Genomic DNA, 21,191 nt, shown 5'->3' with positions numbered 1-21,191 from the left:
ATGCCAATCAGATGCCTTGCAGGTGCCTAGTCTCCAAATGCTGCAACTTGCAGAACGTAAGCATTTCTTGGGAAGTGCACCCCTTTGTTCTTCACACCAATCTTGTTGCCATTCTTTGTACTCATTCTAGCAACTCTACATCCTTCCTAAAATGAAGCCTCCAGACCCGTAATTTTTATAAGATATATACTATTTTTCATCAATCCAATAAGAACCAAATTGAACTTTCCAAAATATCTGAACAACTTGGAATTGAAATTATAAAGTTTGATAGAGTTTTGGGACCAAGATGGGCTGCCTGTAGTTTAAGGTCAACCCTAGCTGTGTGGCATGCTTATCCAGTGTTACATCTTTATTTTTATTCAAATAAAAAGTACTTAGGTATGGCTGCCCGTCTTGAAACTATATATTTTAAACTGATTTGGCATTGATGATTGATATTTTAAACGAAATTTCTCTTCTTTCAAATGCACTGCAAGCAAGACATATAGACATAATAAATGCTGAAAAACTTGTGATAAGATCTATTAAAGCATATCAAATGCTTGGAAAGGAAAAGGGTCCATAGAAAAAAAAAAAGTTGATGAATTAATTACTTCAGAAACCTTCAAAAATATAAAATTTGTAGAAAATCATTGATTTGTTGGGCTTCCTCGAGAAAGACTTTTAGAAAACATCGTAACAAATTTGAAGAAAAGAAGAATGGATTGTGAACATTTAAAAGCAAGTTGCAGCCAATTTCAAGATAGGAATAAATTACAATTTCTCAATTTTCTGGAGCCAGATTACTGGAATATTGAAGAAGTACTAGTTCCATGGAAAGCAGCTGAAGAACAATTGCTTGTATTTAATGACATTTTTAATTACCAAATTGATATTAATGATTATCGAGATTTCGTGGAAAACATTTTAAAAAATTCCCAGAATTATGCAATTCCTGAAACTGTTCAAAGATCTAAAAATATTGTCAGAACAACTGCTGTAAGTTCAGCAGAAGTGGAAAGTGGTTTTTCAAAGATGAACATAATATGTTCAGAGAAGAGAAATCGCCTAAATGTTTCTAATATATCAAACACAATGACTATTAATCTAATCGGCCTACCTCTAAAGGAATGGGATCCTACTCCTACAGTGAAAAGATGGTTAAGGATAAATCATTCAGCCGATGATACTCAGATAAAAGCGAAGAAAATTGCAAGCGAGGACGCCAATCAAGAATCAATATGGAAATATCTTAAATAACAGTTTTATTGTTTTTTGTCAGGTATTATTTAATATTTTTTCATTAATATTTTTAAACTCTTTCTTATAACATAATCTAGTTTTGTGGACTTCTTTTATTGTTCTTATTTAAGTATTGACTGCATGAAATAATAAACTACCTTTCGGTATATAGTTTTTTATACTTAGAATGGTCATTAGGGCAGCGAACCAGTTGTTAAATTATTTGAATCCCACCACTGGATATATATCTTCATCAATGATATTGATGAAGGTATATAGCAGGCATAATGTTTAAGTTTGCTGATGAAATGGTTGGCAGGGTAGTTAATGACAGACATCAGGATGAGCTACTGCAACAAGATCTAGGAAAATTGATTTAATAGGCTGAGAAATGGCAGTTGAAGTTTAACATTTACAAATGCAAGGTATGTGCATATTGGCAGTACCTTGCATTAGCAGTAAAAAAAAAAGTAAAGTGCAGCCATCATCAACCCACTGCAGGATGGAAGCCTCCTCAACAATTCATGTTGAGGGAAATGGACCATAATCTGCCACACTGGTCCAGTGCGGGTTGGCAGATCGACCGTATTCAGCAGTCAGGGGCTTGAACCCCGGTCTACTCAAAGAGTGTGTGCTACTGCACTCCCGCTCCCGCTCGGCTAATGGTGCAGCCCCATTAGCATTAGCAGTAACCCCAGAGTAACTTATCAACTATGTGATAGTATAATCAGGGTAGTGGAGAATGAAAAAGCCCTGAGGTTATTGCACAGTTTAGACATGAAATTCTCTGAGCAGTGCAGACATACTGCCAGGACAGCTCATGGAGTTTTGTCAATGATATACAGAAACTTTGCTAGCAGGGATAAGGAGGTGATTATCCCTTTGTATAAGGCTATGGTTAGGCTGCATCTTGAGTATTGTATACAGGTCTGGAAGCCTCACTTTAGGATGTAGACCTGCTGGAATGAGAGCTAAGAAGGGCAACCAGACTGGTGAAGGGAACAAAAGGGTGCTCTTTACTAGAAAGGCTTCAGTTCTGCAAATTGCAGTGTCTCAAGACTAGGCACTTATGGGGAGACCTGATTTAGGTGTTTAAAGCCTTGAATAGATTGAGTAAGCTGAATGTTAATGGTAATCTTCCACTTGCTGAGACAACACACATGAGGGGGTCATAAATTCAAGTTGAGGAAAGATGTGTATAAGTTTTTCTTCAGCAAATGGGTGATTGATTGTTGTAACAGGCTTCCATCTGATGTTGTGGAAGTGCATGGGTTGAATAAATTCAAGGAAGAATTAGACAAATTCTTGGAGGGTACAGATGGGTGAACTATGTAGTGTTTTTTTTTGGCTGATGCTATATACACTTGCTTTCTTGCATCATTTCCCATTATACTACTACTACTACTACCACCACTACATTTAAATACCTTTCTAACATGCTGCTGTAGAATACATTCATCCCATAAATCCACAAAAGTGTTGCTAGCATTTGAGTGAGTGAACAACCCACAAATTTCAGTCACCATCTGGAAAGTTAAAATCCTCCATTATAAGACATCCTGGTTTCTTGTCAGATGCTATTGATTTGAGTGGCTCAAAGCAATAGCACGTGAAGCAAACCTGCAGGTGAATTTTAAAATGATTGGTATTTTTTTGTTTAATACAAAATTTTTAGAAAGTGCCAGAAGAAAAAGAGAGAGAGAAAGACAGGGCTACTGAATTCAATTTGGTAGATAATTACAAAATGTTTCATGTTTATTAAAAATTTAACCTAAAATAAAAATACATCAAAGGTATGAAGTCAGAGTGTGAAACTAATATTAAGCAAGAATGAGAGAAATGGCAAACTATCATACCTCCTAATAAAAGCTGAGCAGTTCCCTGAGCAGACTCAACATCATTGAACACAAAACACTGATACATTCCACTGTCCTCTCTTTTTACAGCAGTAAGAGAGAGGACAGCACGAAATGACACCTGAATTCTAACTCCATCTTCAAACAAAGGATTGCCATCTTTCATCCATAATATACTTGTTACAGGATGTCCAGTATATGAGCAATTAAAGTTTGCTGGCCTTCCAACATCTATAGTTTGTTGCTGGGGCTGTACATGGGCAGACAGGTGAGCTGAAACAGACAAAGAAATTAACTTCAGAAATATGAATATATATATTTAAAAATGAAGAAAAGAGAATTAACACTATGATAACATTAACAGTTTTTCCTGAATTAAAATCTGTCTACATATTAGCATACATTATTGCTTACATCTAATAAAGAAGTTAAAACTAGCTAGTTAAATGTTACTTCCAAAAAATAGCAATTCCATTAATGAACAATACTTCATATGCAAGAAACAAAATTTTTAGAAAATTTACAAAAACTGCAAAGCATTTTGGTAGATATTTTTATATTACTATAACACTGATATACAGGATATACAATCTGGTAATAGGGAAACAGATGGACCAGAAAATTAGACAATGTTATAAAGCGGACTTTAATTATTTCCTGAGAATAAATGGAACTTGTGCATTGGTCACTCACTCAATAAATATGAATGAAATATTTGTTTATTGGTACCAATTGCGATCTTGCCCCTATGCAGCAAATCAGGCTTCTAGCTATACAGACTAAATTTGAACAACTCTTTCCTTTACAGTAACAAATAATAATATCAACAGTTTCATGATTTTTATACTATTTTTATTTTGAAAATATCCAGAGTTATCTCAGTGGTTTACAAAAATATTGATGTAGACAGCAAGAGATTATCTATCTACAAACTCCATCTTAATGTTAATTTTCATCTGTTCAAAGAACTTCATTCTGTGTGTGTTTGCTTCTTGACAAAATTTTTCAGGGTCAATGTACAAGTGTTAATGAGATCATTAACAATTGTACATGGGGAAGATTTTCTTTAGATTGTTGACTTTATTTTTTTCATTTCTTGTGTTTAGGTGGTTCCATATTATTATTATTATTATTATTATTATTTATATTATTTCTCCCTGATTGGAGGTTCCACCTTGGGACGGATATTGCTACCAAGTACACAGGGAGATTGTTGTTATGTCTGGTGTTACAGTTGGTCGAGGAACTCTCTGACTATCCTACAGGTGTTCAGGATTGTGACCTTCTGGAGTTCCTTGTAGGTGTTCACTGGAAGACCTATTGCTGCTAGGCTGTTATGTAGGATCTTTGGCACCATACCAGTAGTTGACACGATGATCGGGATGTTTTAGTATTAAATCAGCTCACACCAACCATAAGAATAAGCATTTACTGTAACTAGAATATTTATTTACATATTAAAATAAAATAAATATTTACAAAAACTGCTATTATATTAAATATACATGTAAAAACATTAAAACTGTGATAAAATCCTTGAGATAAAATACACTAAAATAAACCGGATTAAAAGCGATAAAAACGATAAAAATCTCTGGAGCTTTCGGAAGCTTGCGCTCCCTTCCTCAGCAGTAACAAAACTTCCTGCAGCACGTCCATATATAACAGGCTCACGGTACCTATACACGTGGTGCAGTCGGCGCATGGTCTGAACTGGAAGCGGAAATAGCTCGGGAACGTGTTAAGCAAAACCATTCATCCGTACTTAGGATAATAGTTTCAAACAGAAGATGCATACGCATACCTCTGTCCCTATTCATAATATTGTGGTCGGATGAACAGATTCGTAGGCTCTCGAGCCATTTACGGTTCCAGAACCCATGCGCTCGATCCATGATAACCGCATCCTCTGGGGAAATTTGATGCTGCTTCTCCCAAAAATGTTCGGCCACAGCAGATTTATTGTAATCAGCGGTTTTTATAGCATTTGCATGCTCCCCCATCCTATTAAATATACATGTAAAAACATTAATGTTTTTACATGTATATTTAATATAATAGCAGTTTTTGTAAATATTTATTTTATTTTAATATGTAAATAAATATTCTAGTTACAGTAAATGCTTATTCTTATGGTTGGTGTGAGCTGATTTAATACTAAAATATGAATTTTCCCAACCTCAGAGGCCTTTTTCAGGATATGATCAGGATGGTCGTTACTTGTTGCATATGCCACTTTGATCTACAGTCTTAAGTTAGTGTACTTCCTGATTTTCTCCTCATGGGTTCTCTACAGGTTGCCAGTGTTGGGTACTGCTATGTCAATCAGATAGGTAGCCTTTTCCTTCTTGTCCACAAGGGTTATGTCCAGTCTGTTTTGCAGGATTGTCCTATCCATTATTATGGTGCAGTCCCAGTACGGCTTGTGGTCTCTAGTACTTGTAGTAAGATACACTTTCTTCGATCAACTGATATTTCCTTGCTAGCTTCTGATGTATTATTCTACCTACCTGATTGTGTCTACGAGTGTACTCAGTCCAGGTGATCACCTTGCAGCCTGTGGTGATGTGTTGGATCGTTTCTGAGGCCAGGTGGTATTGCCAACATGTGTCATCAGACACTCCGGGCTCTTTGGCGATGTATTTTCTATAATTTCTGGCATTGATTACCTGGTAATCAACATCAGAAACGTCTTCTTTGCCCATCTTTATAACTTTGTTTGTGCCTCCTGGTTAGGAGGTCTGGTGTTACAGTTGGTCAAGGAACTCTGACTATCCTACAGGTGTTCAGGATTGTGACCTTCTGGAGTTCCTTGTAGGTGTTCACTGGAAGACCTACTGCTGCTAGGCTGTTATGTAGGGTCTTTGGCACCATACCAGTAGTTGACACAATGATCGGGATGGTCGTTACTTGTTGCATATGCCACACTTTGATCTACAGTCTTAAGTTAGTGTACTTCCTGATTTTCTCCTCACGGGTTCTCTACAGGTTGCCAGTGTTGGGTACTGCTATGTCAATCAGATAGGTAGCCTTTTCCTTCTTGTCCACAAGGGTTATGTCCAGTCTGTTTTGCAGGATTGTCCTATCCGTTATTATTGTTGTTGTTATTTGGTTTTTAGGAGCATTAGCAACTAAGGCCATATTGCTCCAGGGATATGCGGTGGTCATTCCCTGACCTTTCCGCATCCTCCGTATTTGGTGGTCATGGGCTCGAACCCCGGTCTAAATCAAGAAGCGTGTGCTACGTACTGCTGCTCCTGCCCACCTGGCTACGGAGGTGCCTCCGTTATTATGGTGCAGTCCCAGTACGGCTTGTGGTCTCTAGTACTTGTAGTAAGATACACTTTCTTCGATCAACTGATATTTCCTTGCTAGCTTCTGATGTATTATTCTACCTACCTGATTGTGTCTACGAGTGTACTCAGTCCACGTGATCACCTTGCAGCCTGTGGTGATGTGTTGGATCGTTTCTGAGGCCAGGTGGTATTGTCAACATGTGTCATCAGACACTCCGGGCTCTTTGGCGATGTATTTTCTATAGTTTCTGGCATTGATTACCTGGTAATCAACATCAGAACCTTCTTCTTTACCCATCTTTCTAACTTTGTTTGTGCCTCCTGGTTAGGAGGGACCCTTCGGTTAGGTAGAGTGGGGGTATACCGCTTGTCTATCTTCCTTATGGCCTGGTAAAGTGCTACTGTGTGTTTCTGGAAGTAATCTTTCAGGTTAGAAATTGCTGTTTTCTGTTGCTCGATGAGGTCTATAAGGCCCCTTCTTCCTTCTTTCCGAGAAATTGTCAGTCTCTCCAAGGCTGACTTTCGGTGGTGTTGGCAGCTCTTGGTCATCATTGCCCTTGTCTTTCTCATGATATCCTCCAGCTCAGTGTTAGTAGAATCTATGATCCTGAAGGAGTATGTTAGAATTGGGACTGCACAGGTGTTTATGGCTTTAACTGTGTTCCCTCCATTCAGCTTTGCTTTCAGCAGGCTTCTGAGTCTCTGATGGTATTTTTCAGTCAGGCAGGCCTTAATTTCCTTGTGCTGTAACTGCTGAGCCTGCATCACCCTCAAGTATTTGTAGGCCTCTCCCTCTGCCATGGCTTTGATCTCTTTACCAGTCTGCAGCTGGTAGTTTTTTTTTGACTAATTTTCCCTAGTGCAATCCGTGGATCTTGCATTTGTCTAGACCAAATTCCATCCTAATATCATTGCTGAATTCTTCCATGATCTCGAGTAATTGCTGGAGGTGCTTCTCGGTTCCCACGTAGAGCTTTCTGTCATCAATGTATATTAGGTGGGTGAGGGTGTACAGCTTAGCATTAGTAGAGGCATTTGATGCAAGAAAGCAAGCTTATGCAGCATCAGCCAAAAAAAAAAATAAATCAATAAATAAAAAAATAATCACTTCCACTTCACCCCTCTGTTTGTTCGAAATACCTGTCCAGCTGAGCCTTAAACTTATTTAGGCTATCAACTTCCACGAAAAGGGATGGAAGTCTATTCCACCAACCAACCACCTGCTGGCTAAAGGCAAATATCCTCAAGTCTATCCTACATCTGTCTTTTCTCAATTTGAATTTATGCCCTCTCAGGTGATTATTCTGAGTAAGAGGAAAAATCCCATCAGCACTGAGCATGCTCAAACCATTCAAGGCTTTATACACCTCTATCAGATCACGTCGCTGGTGCATAGTCCCCAGACACTGTAATTTGCAAAACTTAAGCCTTTCTTCGTAAGAGCACCCCTTTGTTCCATTCACTAATCTTGTTGCCCTTCTCTGTACTCGTTCCAGCATCTCTACATCCTTCTTGAAATGAGGCCTCCAGACCTGTATACAGTACTCTAGGTGTGGCCTGACCATTGCCTTATACAAGGGAATAATCACTTCCTTATCTCTGCTAGAAAAATTCCTATATATCATTGACAATACACCATGAGCTACTCTTGCAGCCCGTCTGCACTGTCAGAAAACTTCATATCTGCCTGCACAACCACCCCCAGGTCCCTTTCATTCTCTACCACTGTCAGTGTAGTACCACAGAGTTGATATGTTGCTCTGGGGTTGCTGTTTCCCATATGTAGTACTTTACATTTGTCAATGTTAAACTTCATTTGCCACCTCTCAGCCCATCTGCTCAACCTTTCCAGATCCTGTTGCAGTAGCATAGTGTCAGTAGTGTCCTTGATAATCCTGCCAACCTTCGTATCGTCTGCAAACTTGGACATTAAGCTTGATATACCATCATCAATATCATTTATAAATACAGAAAACAATAATGGACCCAATACTGAACCCTGAGGGACTCCACTAATAACATTAGTCCACGATGAGCAGTGTCCATTGATTACCACTCTCTGTCCTCTCCCCCTCAACCACCCCTTTATCCATAGCAGAAATTTGCCTCCAATGCCACACTGCTCCAATTTGTGCAGCAGTCTTCCATGCGCAACAGTATCAAAAGCCTTTCTAAGATCCAAGTATATAATATCAAAGTTATTCCCTGCATCCAGTTCTTTTGTGACTGCATCATAGTATCCAATCAAATTGGTCAGGCAAAACTTCTCTTTAACAAAACCATGCTCTGTCTGAGCTATAACTGAAGTCTTGTGTAGATGATCCTGCAGTGCTTCTTTAACCAGTGCCTCCATTAATTTTCCAGGAACAGAAGTTAAACTAACAGGTCTATAATTACTTGTGTCACCCTTTGATCTTCCTTTGTGAATTGGGGTCAAATTTGCACATCTCCAGTCCATGGGTACTTCCCCTGAGTCCAAGGAAGCTCTCATAATTATGGCTAAGGGTTTGCTTACTTCCTTTGCCGCCTCCTTTAATATAACTGGATAGATCCATCCACCCCCAGGTGCCTTTCTTGTATTTATCTTCAACAATTTCTCCTCCACTTTACTCTCAGTTATTACAAGATTCTCTAGCTTACTGTCAGAGTTGAATACATCTCTGGCATTCCCCTCGCAGAATAACTCCTCATGTGTGAATGTCGATGCAAAATATTCATTCAGTTTGTTAGCTACCTGAGTAGGATCATCAACAGTTAACCCATGGATATCAAGCGGACCAATTTGATTCATCCCCTTCCTTCTAGAGTTTACATAAGTAAAGAACTCTTTGCTGTTTTTCTTTGCATCCCTTGCCAAAGATTTCTCGTAATCTGCCTTCGCCTGCCTAACCTCCTTTGTAACTTGGTTACAGATCAACTTGTATCTATCATAGGCTTCTGTGTCACGTGTTAATTTGTATGTATCCCATGCATTTTTCTTCTCTACCATATGTCTCATTAGTTCATCTGACATCCACTTAGGCCTAAACCTTTAACAATATTTCTTAGTTGGTATATAAAGCCTAGTAGCTTCCAAGATAAGTTCTTTGAATGTTTTCCATTTCGAATTTGCTGTTGGTAACATCATCAGTTGGTCCCACTGTATAGAATTTAAATATTGTTTCAGTCCATCATAGTCGCCTTTACGAAAGTAATAACCCTTCCCTTTACCCCTAATGGTAGTTACCTCTTTGAGTAAATCCCACTTCAGCACACTGTGATCACTGCCACCTAGTGGTTCATTTACCTGCAGATTCTTAATGCATGAAGAATCACTACTGATGATCAAATCAAGAGTATTACTCCCTCTAGTTGCCTCCCGAATGTGCTGATGTAGAAAACAATCATCCAATAAATCCACAAAAGCCTTGCTAGTGTGTGAGTGACCAGCCCCCAAATTCCAGTCAATATCTGGGAAATTAAAATCCCCCATTATAAGACTCTCTGATTTACTGGCCCACTCTATTTCCCTGTACAGTTTCTTATTATACTCATCAGAATCATTAGGCCTATAGCACACTCCTACTCTCAATTTTGATCTCCCAATGCTTATGTCACACCAAACTTACTCGACACTGCACTGTCCAGCAATGTTGACTGGCTTCACTTCCTTGGATTTTATGTATTTCTTAACTAATAACATAACCCCTCCTCCCTTCATATCCTGTCTATTCTTTCTGCAGACATTGTACTCCCCAGATTCCAGTTCTGCATTTCTTATATCTGTGTGACACCACAATATCTGTTCCTTCCTTCTTCAAGGTTATATCTGTACTTGCTGTGTTGAGCATGGTGGATAGTGAAGTAATGATTGACAGATCCACAGTGGGCTCAGAGGGTCTTCCTGAAATATAGTTCTTCTGATCGGGATTGGTCTGGTTGTGATGTTCTCGACTTTAATGGTGGTACTCCATTTTGCCATCGTTTCTCCTAGGAAGTTTGTCACTATTGGATTGAATTTGTAGATGTTCAGCGCTCTATTAGCCAGCCATGAGGCAAGGAGTTAAAGGCCTTTCGGTAATTGATGTAGGCAGTGTACAGGTTGTGGCACTTCCTGTAGGCTTGCTCTATAACTGCAGCATTTATGTTTAATTGCTCAGCCGCTTGCATCCTTTCTGCTGTTCAGCCATTATGTTCTGGCATCTTCATTGTTATACAGCTGGTCAGGATCTTGTACATCATTGGGAGGCAGATGATTGGCCGGCATTTCACCAAGTTTCTTGTATATTCATCTTTAGGCTTCGGATATGTTTTATTATAATTATATTATTTCTCCCTGCTCCCTGATTGGAGGTTCCACCTCGTGATAGGTATTGTTACCAAGTGAGGTTGTCCTTGAGGTTGTCACAGACATTCTCTCAGATATGCCAGACAAGCTGTTCTTGCTACCGAATATCAGTAGCTGTTCTTGCTACTGATATTCGGGTAGCAAGCTGTTCTTGCTACCCGAATATCAGTTCCATCTCACTGATGGAACTGATATTCGGGTGACACTCAAGTCAAAGTGGACCCAATTTCGGCGGAAGTCCGGACGGTCTATGACAGCTAAATCCTCTGCTTGCACCTTCACGATGGTGGGACTGTTAGTAATCCTGGGTATAACCTTCATGCACAAGTACATGGTGGGTGACCACCCAGGTGTGAACCAACGTAAGCAGGGGTCGAGGTGTGGCGCATATACCACATGGAAGACCGCCGCCCCTCTATGTTACCAGGCAGTACTAGGTGGTAGATGACTCTCATCAACCGGTGAAATACCACCACTTTGCTTATTGGAGGCTTGAAGTGGTGGAACCCATGTTTAGTCTCTAGAGCTAAGTTCCGGCCAACCCTTCCCTATCTCTTCCATCATGCAGTATGATTGATGATTTTTGAGGTTATGATGAACGTCGTGGCGAGATCCAATATTCCTTACATTTCAAGGGTACAGCTCAAAAACGGTGTTCGCAGGCCGGCCACTAGTTAGTACACCGGACTGAACCTATTGGTAACTCTCTAGGAAGCTTCCGGATCAGCTAGTGTATAATCTTGCTACCTCTACTCTGGCAGATAGTGACTGGAGGGAGTCCGAGTAGTGTGTATGCGGGGAGCATTGTCGAGGCCACGTTATGTCAAGGATCTGGGTATATTCTTACCACATGTACGCCATATCCAAAAATTTCATTACTTCATACAGCATGTCCCACCCACTTTTTCTTACTATTGAATACACCATGAATTGTCAAAATAATATAGCAAGCTTATCTGCGAAAAGATCTAAACCTCCCAAGGACTTCCTAATTCATTTCACAAATATACGTGGTCTCAATTCTAATCTCAACGATGTCCATTTCCACTTGCAGTCTTCCAAACCCCATGTACCTTTTCTGACTGAATCTCAGTTATCAGTTGATTCAACTACTGCTCATCTCAGATGTCCAAATTATTTGCTGTATGATTCCTTTTGCCTCAAAGGTGGTACTTGTGCATATGTCCGTTCTGATATTCCCTGTCAGAGACTTGGCAATTTGGAATCTCCTCTCTTTGATCTTCTCTGGCTTAAAATCTCTCTACCTCATTGTGTAAAATTCATCTGTTGTCTCTACCGTTCTCCCAACTCCACTAATCACTTGGAGCTCTTTGACTTCCTCTCTTTGCAACTTGACTTTCTCCAGTCCAACTTTCCTAACAGTGAGGTAATTTTCCTTGGTGATTTTAACGTTCACAACTCCAGCTGGCTTCCGTTTTCTAGTCACACCGACCCAGCAGGTCGAGATGCTGAGGCTTTTGCAATTACTAATGACCTAGCACAGATTGTTCATTTACCTACAAGAACACCGGACAATCCTAATCATACAGCCAATACGCTTGATCTTTTTCTCACAAACAACCCTTCTAAGTACATGGTTGAAGTGAGAGGTCCTTTAGGCACTTCAGACCACAACTTGGTGATTGCCTCTTCTCCAATGGAACCTTTATCTCATGGCTATTCCCAACCTCGTATCGTTTGGCATTACAAGAATGCAAAATGGGATGACCTGCGAGACTTCTTTTCTTCTTTTCCTTGGTCTGATTACTGTTTCAAAACTTCTGATGTCAACGTTTTCTCAGATCGTGTCAGTGAAATTATTCTTGCAGGAATGGAATCCTTTATCCCACACTCCACTTTAAAATCTCGTCCTTTATCTAAACCTTGGTTTTCCAATAAATGTGCTAAGGCTGTCCAAGAGAAGAACGTTGCATATCGTAATTGGCTTGTTTCCAATTCTTCAGTTTCATTTTCTGCCTACACCAAAGCTCGCAACAATTGTAAAGCAGTTATTAATCAGTCCAAACTAGAGTTTGAACAGGCTAAGAGTAGAAAACTTGCTTCTTGCCCTAATGGTAGCCGAGCATTCTGGTCTCTTGCCAAAGCTATTGGCCGCAACTTTTGCCCATCTCTGCTTCCACCTCTGTCCAAACCAGATGGTTCTGTTGTCACTTCAGCCAAGGATAAAGCTGACCTGCTAGCATCCCATTTTTCTTTGAGCTCATGTATTAATGATCTTGGTAAAACACCTCCCACCATTCCTAACACGCTCCATTCAATGCCTCCTGTGGTCTTCCGTCAAAAGGATATCAGAAGGATTTTAATGAACCTTGATGCTAAGAAAGCTCCAGGTCCTGATGGTATTTCTCCACTTGTTCTCAAAACCTGTGCTCCTGAACTTGCTCCTATTCTTTGCCGCCTTTTTTCACTTTCTTATTCCAAAGGTGTTTTTCCTTCTGCTTGGAAATTTGCTCATATTCAGCCAGTTCCTAAAAAGGGTGACAAATCCCTCCCATCCAATTATCGTCCCATTGCAATTACTTCTACTCTTTCTAAAGTAATGGAGAAATCAATTAACCGCCAACTCTTAAACTACCTAGAAACCTTCCGTCTGATCAACAATCGCCAGTATGGATTCTGTCAGTGTCGATCCACTGGTGATATTCTGGCTTATGTTACCCATTTATGGACTAATTCAATGGAAAGGTTCGGTGAAACACAAGTAGTTGCTCTTGACATCTCAAAGGCTTTTGATCGTGTTTGGCATAAAGGTCTTCTAAACAAGCTTCCATCTTATGGTTTGCCAACTGTTTTTAGTAATTGGTTATCCAGTTTTCTCTCTGATCACTCACTGAGGGTGATGGTAGATGGCTCTCTATCTTCTAACTTCTCCACTAATGCCGGTGTCCCCCAAGGTTCAGTTCTTTCCCCCACTCTTTTCCTCTTGTATATCAATGACCTTCTTCCATTGACTGGAAATCCTATCCATAGTTTTGCCGATGATAGCACATTGCATTCAACTTTCCATTTTGAGAAACCTTGTCCAGCTCAATCAGCTTCAAGTTCTCGAAAATCCACTGCCAATTCCTTAAATGCCGATCTTCAGGTAATTCTCCAGTGGGGCAAAGACAACTTAGTTGATTTCAACCCTTCTAAAACTCAATCTTGTCTTATATCTTGCAAAAAGGATTCTTCTGCTCCTATGCTTATCTTTAGTGACACTCCGATTTCTAGGCAAAATGATATATCTCTTTTGGGGATTACCCTGACTTCTAATCTCTCTTGGCACAAGCACATTACAAATATTGCTTCCTCTGCATCTAAAAAACTTGGTTTTCTCTTTCGCTCTCGGCGTTACTTTTCTCCCAAACAGCTGCTCACTCTGTATAAATCGCAAATCCGCCCTACCATGGAATAATGTTCGCACATCTGGGGTGGTGCCCCCAAAACCTCTCTCAGGCTTCTTGATTCCATTCAGAAGAGGGCAGTTAGGTTAATTAATGATTCATCTCTAACAGAGTCTCTCCACTCGCTTTCTCATAGACGCACTGTTTCTGCTGCATGCCTCTTCTACAGATACTTCCATGGGCACTGTTCTTCTGAATTGGCTTCTATAATTCCCGCTCTCTCTTTCAAAACAGTCCGAATACGTGCCACCACCAGCCAACATCCATTTACTGTCCAACTTCAAACCCACAGAACCAACTTTTCATCTTCCTCATTTATTCATTCAACTGCCGTTTTCTGGAACAACCTTCCTTCATACGTATTTCCTGAAAATTACAATCTACAAAAGTTCAAGTCCAATATCAACAAATATCTTCTTTCGTCTTCTCAACCTCCAACCCAAGCACGGTACTAAGTACTATAGGTTATAATACCTCTCGTGTTTGTGGTTCTCATAAAAAAAAAAAAAAAAAGTACTCAGGGTAGATGTTGTTATGTCTGGAGTTACTGCTGGTCGAGGAACTCTCTGACTATTCTACAGGTGTTCAGGATTCTGACTTTCTGGAATTCCTTGTATGTGTTCTCTGGGAGACCTATTGCTTCTAGGCTGTTATGTAGGGTCTTTGGCACCATACCTGTGGTTGACATTATGATCGGGATGGTCATTACTTGTTGCATATGCCACATCTCTTTGATCTCCTGTCTTAGGTTCATGTACTTCCTGATTTTTTTCCCCATGGGTTTTCTGCAGGTTGCCAATGTTGGGTACTGCTATGTCAATCAGATAGGTAGCATTTTCCTTCTTGTCCACAAGGGTTATGTCCAGTCTGTTGTGCAGGATTGTCCTATCTGTTATTATGGCACGGTCCCAGTATAGCTTATGGGTTGGGGTCTCTAGTACTGCCTGGGGTTCAAACTTGTAGTAAGGTACACTTTCTTCAATCAACTGGTATTTCCTTGCTAGCTTATTAGCATTAGCATTAGCATTAGTAGAGGCATTTGATGCAAGAAAGCAAGCTTATGCAGCATCAGCCAGAAAATTAAAGAAAAATAAATAAATAAAAAATAACCACTTCCACTTCACCCCTCTGTTCGTTCAAAATACCTGTCCAGCCGAGCCTTAAACTTATTTAGGCTATCAACTTCCACGACAAGGGATGGAAGTCTGTTCCACCTACCAACCATCCGCTGGCTAAAGGCAAATTTCCACACATCTATCCTACATCTGTCTTTCCTCAATTTGAATTTATGCCCTCTCAGGTGATTATTCTGAGCAAGAGGAAAAATCCCATCAGCATTGAGCATGCTCAAACCATTCAAGGCTTTGTACACCTCTATCAGATCACCTCGCTGGTGCCTAGTCTCCAGACACTGTAATTAGCAAAATTTAAGCCTTTCTTCGTAAGAGCACCCCTTTGTTCCATTCACTAATCTTCTTGCCCTTCTCTGTACTCGTTCCAGCATCTCTACATCCTTCTTGAAATGAGGCCTCCAGACCTGTATACAATACTCTAGGTGTGGCCTGACCATTGCCTTATACAAGGGAATAATCACCTCCTTATCCCTGCTAGAAAAATTCTTATATATCATCGACAATACACTATGAGCTACTCTTGCAGTCTGTCTGCACTGCTCAGAAAACTTCATATCTGCTTGCACAACCACCCTCAGGTCCCTTTCATTCTCTACCACTGTCAGTGTAGTACCACAGAGTTGATACGTTGCTCTGGGGTTGCTGTTTCCCATATGTAGTACTTTACATTTGTCAATGTTAAACTTCATTTGCCACCTCTCAGCCCATCTGCTCAACCTTTCCAGATCCTGTTGCAGTAGCATAGTGTCAGTAGTGTCCTTGACAACCCTGCCAACCTTCGTATCATCTGCAAACTTGGACATTAAGCTTGATATACCATCATCAATATCATTTATAAACACAGAAAACAATAATGGACCCAACACTGAACCCTGAGGGACTCCACTAATAACATTAGTCCATGAGCAGTGTCCATTGATTACTACTCTCTGTCTTCTCCCCCTCAACCACCACTTTATCCATAGCAGCAATTTGCCTCCAATGCCACACTGCTCCAATTTGTGCAGCAGTCTTCCATGTGCAACAGTATCAAAAGCCTTGCTAAGATCCAAGTATATAATATCAAAGTTATTCCCTGCATCCAGTTCTTTTGTGACTGCATCATAGTATCCAATCAAATTGGTCAGGCAAGACTTACCCTTAACAAAACCATGCTCTTTCTGAGCTATAACTGAAGTCTTGTCTAGATGATCCTGCAGTGCTTCATTAACCAGTGCCTCCATTAATTTTCCAGGAACAGAAGTTAAACTAACAGGTCTATAATTACTTGTGTCGCCCTTTGATCCTCCTTTGTGAATTGGGGTCACATTTGCACATCTCCAGTCCATGGGTACTTCCCCCTGAGTCCAAGGAAGTTCTCATAATTATGGCTAAGGGTTTGCTTACTTCCTTTGCTGCCTCCTTTAATATAACTGGATAGATCCCATCCAACCCGGGTGCCTTTCTTGTATTTATCTTCAATTTCTCCTCCACTTTATTCTCAGTTATTATTCCGATACGCATTTAGCTTGCTCAATTAACACAAGATAAACACAAGAAAGGCACCCGGGGTGGATGGGATCTATCCAGTTATATTAAAGGAGGCAACAAAGGAAGTAAGCAAACCCTTAGCCATAATTATGAGAGCTTCCTTGGACTCGGGGGAGGTACCCATAGACTGGAAATGTGCAAATGTGACCCCAATTCACAAAGGAGGATCAAAGGCTGACACAAGTAATTATAGACCTGTGAGCTTAACTTCTGTTCCAGGAAAATTAATGGAGGCACTGGTTAAAGAAGCACTGCAGGATCATTTAGACAAGACTTCAGTTATAGCTCAGACACAGCATGGTTTTGTTAAGGGGAAGTCTTGCCTGACCAACTTGATTGGATACTATGATGCAGTCACAAAAGAACTGGATGCAGGGAATAGCTTTGATATTATATACTTGGATCTTAGAAAGGCTTTTGATACTGTTGCACATGGAAGACTGCTACACAAATTGGAGCAGTGTGACATTGGAGGCAAATTGCTGCTATGGATAAAGGGGTGGTTGAGGGGGAGAAGACAGAGAGTGGTAATCAATGGACACTGCTCATCGTGGACTGATGTTATTAGTGGAGTCCCTCAGGGCTCAGTGTTGGGTCCATTATTGTTTTCTGTATTTATAAATGATATTGATGATGGTATATCGGGCTTAATGTCCAAGTTTGCAGACGATACAAAGGTTGGCAGGGTTGTCAAGGACACTACTGACACTATGCTGCTGCAAAAGGATCTGGAACGGTTGAGCAGATGGGCTGAGAGGTGGCAAATGAAGTTTAACATTGACAAATGTAAAGTACTACACATGGAAAACAGCAACCCCAGAGCAACGTATCAACTCTGTGGTACAACACTGACAGTGGTAGAGAATGAAAGGGACTTGGGGGTGGTTGTGCAGGCAGATATGAAGTTCTCTGAGCAGTGCAGACGGGCTGCAAGAGTAGCTCATGGTGTATTGTCAATGATATACAGGAATTTTTCCAGCAGGGATAAGAAGGTGATTATTCCATTGTATAAGGCGATGGTCAGGCCACACCTAGAGTACTGTATACAGGTCTGGAGGCCTCATTTCAAGAAGGATGTAGAGCTGCTGGAACGAGTACAGAGAAGGGCAACAAGATTAGTGAATGGAACAAAGGGGGGCTGTTACGAAGAAAGGCTTAAGTTTTGCAAATTACAGTGTCTGGAGACTAGGCACCAGCGAGGTGATCTGATAGAGGTGTATAAAGCCTTGAATGGTTTAAGCATGCTCAATGCTGATGGGATTCTTCCTCTAGCTCAGAAAAATCACCTGAGAGGGCATAAATTCAAATTGAGGAAAGACAGATGTAGGATAGACGTGCGGAAATTTGCCTTTAGCCAGCGGGTGGTTGGTTGGTGGAACAGACTTCCATCCCTTGTGGTGGAGGTTGATAGCCTAAATAAGTTTAAGGCTCAGCTGGACAGGTATTTTGAACGAACAGAGGGGTGAAGTGGAAGTGGTTTTTTTTTTTTTTTTTGGCTGATGCTGCATAAGCTTGCTTTCTTGCATCAAATGCCTCTACTAATGCTAATGCTAATGCTAATTGCTTGAGCAAGCTAAATGCTTATGGGATTCTTCCTCTTCCTCTATGCACTTGAGGGGGGCATAAATTCAAGTTCTTCTTCTTCTTCTTCTTCTTGGTTCTTAGCTGGCAGCTGGGGGAGGCAGTTGGCCATACAACCAGTATGCTGCTGTAGGTGCCGCAGGGTTTCGGACTTGCTCTGTGATGTTCTTCCATACTTTACGATCCATGGCCTCAGTCGTGGCCTGGTTAAGGACAAGATGTCGGCTCTTCAAGTCATTTTCCACTTGCTTGGCCCACGTTTTCCTAGGCGCGGTCCGTTGGATGCTCCATTGGGTGGGTCGTTGTCTCCAAAGGAGTGTGGATGGTATTCTGTTCGTGCCCATTCTACATACGTGGCCAAACCATCTAAGCCTTCGCTTCTGGATTTGGTCGGCAATGGTTGGTTGCTGTTGGCATCTGGCGCGGATGGTATCATTAGTGATGCGGTCACGAAGTGAGTTGCCCAAAATCTGCCGCAGGCATCACATTTGGAATACCTCAAGTTTGTTTAAATCTAGCTTGAGACAAATCCATGTTTCTGATCCGTAAAGGAGAATGGGCAGGATCAAAGTCCGGAAGAGTCGGATTTTAGTCTTTGAGGAAATGTTGGTCCTCTTCCACAGACACCATTTGAGCAAGGCGAACGCAGTGGCCGCCTGTCCAATTCTGCTGTGGATTTCCATGGTGGATGCAACTTTCTTCTCCTGGACTAGCGACCCAAGGTATTTAAAGTTCTGCACTTGCTCGATCTAGACGCCTTCGAGATAGATGGTGGCTTGCGACCCATCTGTTGTCAGGGCCTTTGTCTTATCAGCATTGATCTTCAAACCGTATGGCCGGGCGATGCGGGCAATGTCGTAGAGGATGTCCGTGGCTTCAGAGTCGTTACCAGCAAAGATAGCACTATCATCGGCAAACATCAGGTCAGTCACATAGTGATCCTTGTCATATTGTATGCCCCGTCTGTTTCTGAATGCTTGCCTCATAATGGCGTCGACCACGATGTTGAAAAGCAACGGGGAGGCTACATCCCCTTGGCGGACTCCAGTTTGGATGGCAAATTCCTCAGATAAATCATTCTGGATGCGCACCTGGCTGGTTAAACCATTGTATGCAGTTTGGAGGAGTGTGATGACTTTTTGAGGTACATGTTCGACCTCTAGTAGTTTCCATAAGGCAGGCCGATGGACACAGTCGAAAGCAGACTTAAAGTCAACGAAAACAATGACGGTTCGCTGTCCACACCGGATCCTCTCCTCCATCAGCTGACGGATGGCAAAGATTTGATCACAGCATCCTCGCCCGGGTCTAAATCCCGCCTGTTCTTCTCGACTGGTTTGCTCGCGATGTTTTTGCAGCCTTGACTGGATGATCTTCATAAAGACCTTTCCGATGATGGAAAGGAGGCTGATGCCACGGTAGTTCTTGCAATCCCGGTTATCATCTTTCTTGTGGATCGGTACAATAATGGCTTTCCTCCATGTTAGCAGAATTTGTTCAGTGCACCAGATGGTTTTGAGCAGTGAGTGTAGTCGGTGAAGCAGTACATCTCCCCCAGCTTTGATCGCTTCTGTGGTGACTTGGTCCACTCCTGGTGCCCTGCCATTCTTTAGGGATTGTATGGCTGCTTTCACTTCTTCTACTGTAGGCTCAACATCGACCATGGAGACTTCAGGGGATCAATCGATAGTGCGGCTTCTGGCGGTCCCTGAGGTGGGTCGTGATTATACAATGCTTTGAAGAATTCACTCCACCGTTGCAAGCGTTCGGACGGTGATCGCACGAAGGTCCCATCAGCATTCTTGATGTTGTCACTAGTCAATTTGGTCTTTCCACTCAGACATCTGAGGGTGTGATAGAAAGTGCGGTACTCGTTCTTGGATGCCGCCACATCAAGATCATCTGCCACTTGATTCCAGTATGCTTCTCTTTCCGCTGTCATCCTCTGTCGGACTTCTCGGTTTAGCTGCTGGTACCGTTCAAAGTCAACCAACTTTGCCTGCTTCCGTTTGTCCACGAGGTCGAGGCACTCGTCTGATATCCATGGTTGCGTTCGACGTCGGGCAGGTGGACATAGGGGCTTAGCACATTCCAGGATGGCACCAGAGATCTGCTTTTCTTCTTAATTTATATCCTCGGGCATGGCTAGCATCTCGAAGCGGTTGGATAGGGCGATCTGATATGCCCCTTTGTTGGCAGCATTCATTAGCTGCCTCCAGTCCAGCTTGGCTGACCGAGATGACCTTTTTGCATGCCGTAATTTCAGCTGCACCTTAGCCCGGATGAGATAGTGATCAGATCCGCAATCAGGTCCCCTCATGGCACGAACGTCCATGAGTGATGAGCGAAATCGGGCGTTGATCAGAATGTAGTCCAGGATTGCTGAGTCCTTGCCAGATGGATTTCGCCATGTAAGTTGATGTTTTTGAGGGTGCTGGAACTGACTGTTTCCGATGATCAGGTTGTTAGATGCGGCAAAGGACAACAAACGTAGTCCATTGTCATTGATCTTCCCATGGCCAAACTTGGCCATTGTTGTTTCCCAACCAGATCTGTCCACGCCAATGTGGGCATTAAAGTCCCCTGCGAGGATGATCACTTCTGTCTGTGGAATTGAATCCAGCGTATGTTGGAGCTGGTTGTAGAAGTCATTCTTGGTCGGGTCCAGGCTAGTCTCAGTTGGTGCATAGGCAGAGATAATATGGGTCTTGATGGTGCCCTTGACAGTAAGGACTGCCAGGCGGTCCCGGTACTGGTTGGAAAGCGATCACACTACTGGTGGCCTGAACATCGACCATAAAGCCCACTCCTGCTTCTCGTTTCTCACCACCAGAGTA

The 21,191-nt window shown here is 41.6% G+C and overlaps 1 protein-coding gene across 1 annotated transcript in view; it reads right to left on the bottom strand.

Annotated features, from left to right (window-relative positions):
• LOC150080136 (cell adhesion molecule Dscam1-like) overlaps positions 1-21,191 on the bottom strand; it is a 1,047,872-nt gene that overhangs the window by 816,036 nt on the left and 210,645 nt on the right. The window contains 1 exon segment of the mRNA XM_090381929.1: positions 3,081-3,353. Coding sequence (XP_090238055.1) covers positions 3,081-3,353 — 273 coding nt within the window.

This window comes from Mastigoproctus giganteus, chromosome 9 (assembly GCF_048544385.1).
Source record: "Mastigoproctus giganteus isolate SK-2022 chromosome 9, ASM4854438v1, whole genome shotgun sequence".
NCBI classification, from domain to species: domain Eukaryota; kingdom Metazoa; phylum Arthropoda; class Arachnida; order Uropygi; family Thelyphonidae; genus Mastigoproctus; species Mastigoproctus giganteus.
This window is presented reverse-complemented; position numbering and strand designations above follow the sequence as displayed.